Raw genomic sequence first — 6,217 nt, 5'->3', positions numbered from 1 at the left:
CTCTGGTCTGATGAAACCAAGATTGAACTCTTTGGCCTAAATGCCAAGCATCAAATCTGGAGGAAACCTGGCACCATCCCTTCGGTAAAATATGGTGGTGGCAGCATCATGCTGTGGGGATGTTTTTCAACAGCAGGGACTGGGAAACTAGTCAGGATCGAGAGAAAGATGAACGGAGCAAAGTACAGAGAGATCTTTGATGAAAACCTGCTCCAGAGCGCTCAGGACCTCAGACTGGGGCGAAGGTTCATCTTCCAACAGGACAACGACCTTAAGCACACAGCCAAGACAATGCAGGAGTGGCTTCAGGACAAGTCTCTGAATGTCCTTGAGTGGCCCAGCCAGAACCCGGACTTGAACCCGATCGAACATCTCTGGAGAGACCTGAAAATAACTGTGCAGCGACGCTCCCCATCCAACCTGACAGAGCTTGAGAGGAACTGCAGAAAAGAATGTGAGAAACCCTCCAAATACAGGTGTGCCAAGCTTGTAGTGTCATACCCAAGAAGACTCTAGGCTGTAATCGCTGCCAAAGGTGCTTCAACAAAGTACCAAGTAAAGGGTCTGAATACTTATATAAATGTGATATTTAAGTTTTTTATTTGTGATGAATTTGCAATGTAAATGGTGCCACTATATTTTCCTCTATGTCCAACGAAGGAAGACATTTATCTTGTTAAAACCATTTCTTAAATGGGTGGAGCACTAGAGACAAAGCATATAACCTAGACCCCCAAGACCTTTGGGTTGCTGGAGTGTGGTAATTTTAATTCTGTGACGTTTCCCTTTCCATATAAAATTCAAGACTGAACTTTGAATCTTTTCCCAGTACACTAATGGCGTGGGCAAATTAAAAGTAATGCAAGAAGTAATCATCTATTTTTCCAAAAGTATCTGTAATCTGATTACAATATTTATTGTCTTCACAATGTTTGTTTGTACTCCATAGACCCAGGAGCAGTATACCATAAACTCATATAGTCCCCAAAACAATGAAGTCAAGACAATGTTGGGTTTTCTTCAAATATTACTCATCCACATCTATCTAGAGATCAACGTCGTGACAGGGCCCTCAGAACTGTCTGTCTCATTTTCCCTTCGCTGAAAGCTTTGCGATTGAGGAAGCAACATAAGCTGTCTTAACAGGGATGATTTGATGGTTGACTCACGTCACATCTCAGTATTTCCTTGATGGGACATGGTTCTGTCAAAAGCACTGCTCATGCACAGGAACTCATTCATTTCAGTCTGAGACTGAGAGTGGAGCGGAGGGCAGAGCAGAGCAGCTACCCATGTAAGTTCTCGTTTTCTGGTTGTAATAACATGGCTTGATGATAGTTTATTTCAGACTTCAATCAACACAGCATAATATAACAAATATCGCAACTTTCATACATTTAGTTTATTTGATTTGATCATACTTTTTCTTGCATTGAAAGAAAAAAATTGTATGCATGGTGTTTTTGAAATATATGGGTTTTAATTAAACTTTTGCTTTCCTTTAGTTGATTGATCAGCATGTGTCGTCCGTGTGATTCAGCTTGTGTCTCGGCCGTTGGGACTAGACTGAATACCACCGTTAGTGGGACGATGATGGAACTAGGAGTAAACACCAGTGGGGTTGATGTAAACGGCAACTGTGAGATCCATGACGGCATCCTGACTCCTACCTTACCTATTCTCTACTCAATAATCTGCTTCTTCGGCCTGGTCAGTAACACCATGACCATATTTGTGTTCTTCCTGAGGAAGCACTCCGACTCATCCATGGCTGTGTACATGAGACACCTGGCCATAGCTGACTTCCTGTTGGTGCTGTGTCTACCTATGCGGGTCTATTACCACAACAGCCAGGGCCCCTTCTACGTCTGCAAGGTGCTGGGCATCTTCTTCTACGTCAACATGTATGCCAGCATATTGTTCCTCAGTCTGATCAGTCTGGACCGCTACCTGAAGATCATCAAGCCTGTGTGGGTCCTGAGAATCCACAGGGTGCGGTGGAGCCACCGGGCGTCTTTCTTGGTGTGGACAAGCCTGGTCCTGGGCATGTCTCTGTTCTTCCTCAGGAATGACAGGCAGCAACCCTGTGACAGGATCTGCTTCCACTTCCACCATAAAGGTCTCCTGGGGGGCCTGGCAAACCTCACCATGGTGGCCTTCTTCTGTGCCACCTTCATCCTCTTCCTCTGCTTCTATGCCAGCATAACCACCAAGGTGAGGACCATGTCCTTAGGGAACCGGGACCCCAAGGCCCAGCGGAAGAAGAGCAGGGTCGTCCGGAAGACTTTTGTGGTGCCGGTGATCTTCACACTGTGCTTCCTGCCATACCACCTGGTGCGAGTGCCCTACGTGCTGGCCCAAATGGATCTGATTCAGGCCCTGGACAGTAAGCAGATTCTTCACATCCTCAACGAGCTCACTCTGCTCCTGTCTTCCCTCAACAGCTGTCTGGACCCCATAATCTACTACTTCCTGTCCTGCACCTATAGGAGGACCATCCTCTGTGCCCTGCAGGGGCAGTTCAAGACCATGTATGCTGTTAACAGTAGACGCATCAGTATTAATCAATCTATTACAGAGATATAGAGCTATCTAAGGCAGGGAGTTTTTAACATTTTGCACAATGGGGTTAGAAATCTATTTAGATTAGTAACTGAGAAATTATGTATAATAATTTACAATACATGTTAATACTGTTGATACTATTGACACTATAAAATAAAGTATAGAAGGGTATTATTGAACGTACATTATTAAAGATGAATATATATATGAACTCTTGTTATCAAGTTCTTACTGGACTTTGTAGATATAATTGTTGGTCCAGTAAGAATGGTGTTTGTATGAGTATTTGTACAGCCTGCGTTATTTGAGTATATTACTCACACTTATGATGACCTTAGATTGTCATGGTTAAAAGGGCATTATAAACCGGGTGTTTTGAGCCCTGGATGCTGATTGGCTGAAAGCAGTGGTATACCATGGATATGTCCCCCAAAAAGTTTTATTGTCACAAAACCTCTGTTGTCTGAAAACGTATTCATTCGATGAAGTACCGACAAAAGCAGCAATGGCCATGTTGTGTCAGTCTTGTACACTTTTTTAAAAGATATTTTTCTGTCATGGGATCAATAAATGTATATTTCCACACAATAGAGAGCCTTGAAGTTTATTTATGTAAGTATTTGCCTTTTACAGTTGCATAAGTTCACTAAAGTTACTGATTAATTAAGTTCACCAAAGTTAATTTCATTTGATGTTCATGAGGGATTATCTCCTCAGATAACACAGAGATTTTCATAATTATTTTCTTGCTTTCAAAACATTTTTCTTAAATGTATATTAAATGATAACAGAGTACTGATCAATTTAAGTAAGCATGTGAGTAGTATGTATAGTAGAGGCAGTATATTATCAAACTTTTAAGTAGTCTAATCCAATCACTGTCAGGATTCACTCAGTTATTCAGTAATTCATCAAATACATTATGGGTTGAATTATTTAGTTTTATCACCTACTGCACAAAAACAGGCTGGGCTTCGACTGACAGCGTAGATTGATCACAGAGGAGCGGAGGAGCAGAGGAAAGAGTGATATATATACCTGTTGTTCAAAGCCAGACGCTCACTTTGATGATATCACTGTCTCTGGTGGATGATCATCAGCCTTTCATTAAAGAGAACAAAGCCATTTCCAGTCTTTATCTTGGATAAATACTGTTTGTTGCATATTTAGGCTATTTGCATTTGGATGAGTTGACCTTGCAGTACAATACCTGAAGTAACAATGTCCATAGCTGACAAACATATTTTTTGTCGTTTGTATAATAGCATGGAAATGATCCTTTGTCTGACATTTCAAACCGATTCTTATCCTTTTTAATCAAGGCAGCGCACAGACCTTTCAGGGGGCAGGTGCTCAAAATAAAAATACTTTCAGAATTCATATCTTGATATTCCTAAAATATCAACTGCCTCTGTAGCGATGTATTTTTACTTTTAAGAAAATGACTATTTATTTGTACAACAACACACTCAATACAAATGGTAAGCCTCCTAAAGACATGATTGACAGGGGAAAGAGGGTGGGCTTTCAGCTTGTCATTGTTTACAATTTATGTTAATCTGCTAGTTAGCGGGCTTGATTTTTAGATTTTTTTGGACTGATTGTGATTTATCCTTGATGTTCTTAAATTCTTAAATAATAACTTTATAATGTAATATTCATAATCTTCTAACTCATTATATATGGCTGGCTGGCAAGTGGCTTGTATTGAAATTGTAGTATTATGGTGGTCAGCTCCAGTAGACTACCTGTGTTGCTGCTGCCCTGACACATGGTGCAACTCCCGACTGAAGAAGGGATGGCCTGAAGAAGGCATGTAGTTGAGTCAGAGGGTCGTTGATGAAGACGCTCCTCTGTCTTTCTGCCTCTCTCTGCTAGGTGTATTAGCCAACCAGACCAGGTATTGATGATGCTATTAATCTAGTGTTATCAAGTGTTAATAAAATATTATGCTGATGTGGCAGTACTGCTGATATTTAAACTAGGTAGCTGGCTAGTTGCAAAGGGTCGGAAACTTTCCAGTAAATTTCCGTATATTTGGGGAATTTTGCTTAAATTCATCAAAAAAGTTAGCTTATAACAGTGAACCTTTTTTTGTGGGATACACATAAGGAAATTCTAGGTCTTGTGGCATATTTGGGTTAAACTATCCCCAATTCATTGGAATATCATCCCTCTGCATGCACAGTGCATTCTTCCATCACATGTACAGCTGATTCTCAAGATCTTGCACACTAATGAGATGCTGTTGAGCCCGCACTTCTACACTGTCTGAGCCAAGGACTACATGCTTTCTGGTAAGTTTTGATTACAGTACTGGGTGGGGTGAATATATTTTATATGACATACATTATTTTTTTGTTAACTGGTAAATAGTAGCCTACAGCAAAGTGTGTTTAAATAATTTCTAACTTGTTAACAATTTCTGCTAGTTAGTTTATGCCACCATGTGGGTTTTAGCTTGCTTGAGCCTGCTAACTGAGGAGTGTTAATTCATCTGTTTCCATACATGTTTCATTAAAAAAAATATATATCTTACAAAGGAATTGTTTCATCTAACTGCTTACCTATTTATCTGTACATGGATTTTTTTTTTTTTTTTGACCTTTACAGGAAAATGCCACGGGCACGATCTGATACGTGGAGACATTTCACTGCAGCTAATGTAGAAGGAAAGCTGTGTACATTTGCAAATACTGTGCCAAATCATAAGTGAAGAATGCAACAAAGATGCAGAATCATCTGGCCAAGTGCATAAAGTTCCCTCAGCGCTCACAACAAGCAACATCTGACAAAAGTCCCTCTACTTCTATTCGAGGTGAAAATGATGAATCAGACACCTTATCGATAGCAACAGCTCATGGTCCTTCTGGAATCAGAAGTTTTTTGACTCAATGGAGGAACGTAGTCAGAGAAATGCTGATGAATGTCTTGCTCGAGCTGTGTATGCAACTGGTTCACCTCTGATGCTCACAGGCAATGTGTATTGGAAGAGATTTCTGAATGTTCTTCACCCAGCATACACCCCTACAACCAGACATGCTTTATCTACTCATTGCAATCATCTCTGATGGGTGGTCGAATGTTCGTGGGCAAGGAATAATTAACTACATCATCTCCACCCCTCAAACCAGTATACTACTAGAGCACAGACACAAGAGATGACAGACAAACCGGTCTCTACATTGTAGATGCGCTGAAGGCAGTCATCAATGACCTTTGACCACAGAAGGTATTTGCACTGGTGACAGACAATGCTGCAAACATGAAGGCTGCTTGGTCTAAAGTGGAGGAGTCCTACCCTCACATCACACCCATTAGCTGTGCTGCTCATGCATTTAATCTGCTCCTCAAGGACATCATGGCACTGAAAACAATGGATACACTCTACAAGAGAGCCAAGGAAATGGTTAGGTGTGTGAAGGGTCATCAAGTTATAGCAGCAATCTACCTCACCAAGCAAAGTGAGAAGAATAAGAGCACCACATTGAAGCTGCCCAGCAACACCCGTTGGGGTGGTGTTGTCATCATGTTTGACGTAGAGAGGAAGGAGTCTCTCCAAGAAATGGCCATATCACAGTCTGTTCGATATGGACAGCCCCATCAAGAGGATCCTCCTGGATGATGTATTTTGGGAGAGTGGTAAGCAGCT

The 6,217-nt window shown here is 41.2% G+C and overlaps 1 protein-coding gene across 1 annotated transcript; it reads left to right on the top strand.

Annotated features, from left to right (window-relative positions):
* Positions 1 to 1,206: 1,206 nt before the first annotated feature.
* Positions 1,207 to 3,143, top strand: LOC106603217 (P2Y purinoceptor 14). The gene is made up of 2 exons (XM_014196576.3): positions 1,207 to 1,294; positions 1,506 to 3,143. Exon 2 carries the CDS (start codon positions 1,519 to 1,521, stop codon positions 2,584 to 2,586), a length of 1,068 nt encoding a protein of 355 aa, XP_014052051.1. The 5' UTR covers positions 1,207 to 1,294; positions 1,506 to 1,518; the 3' UTR covers positions 2,587 to 3,143.
* Positions 3,144 to 6,217: the final 3,074 nt, after the last annotated feature.

The sequence above is a fragment of the Salmo salar genome, chromosome 04 (genome assembly GCF_965601325.2).
Source record: "Salmo salar chromosome 04, fSalSal1, whole genome shotgun sequence".
Classification (NCBI taxonomy): Eukaryota; Metazoa; Chordata; class Actinopteri; order Salmoniformes; family Salmonidae; genus Salmo; species Salmo salar.
This window is presented reverse-complemented; position numbering and strand designations above follow the sequence as displayed.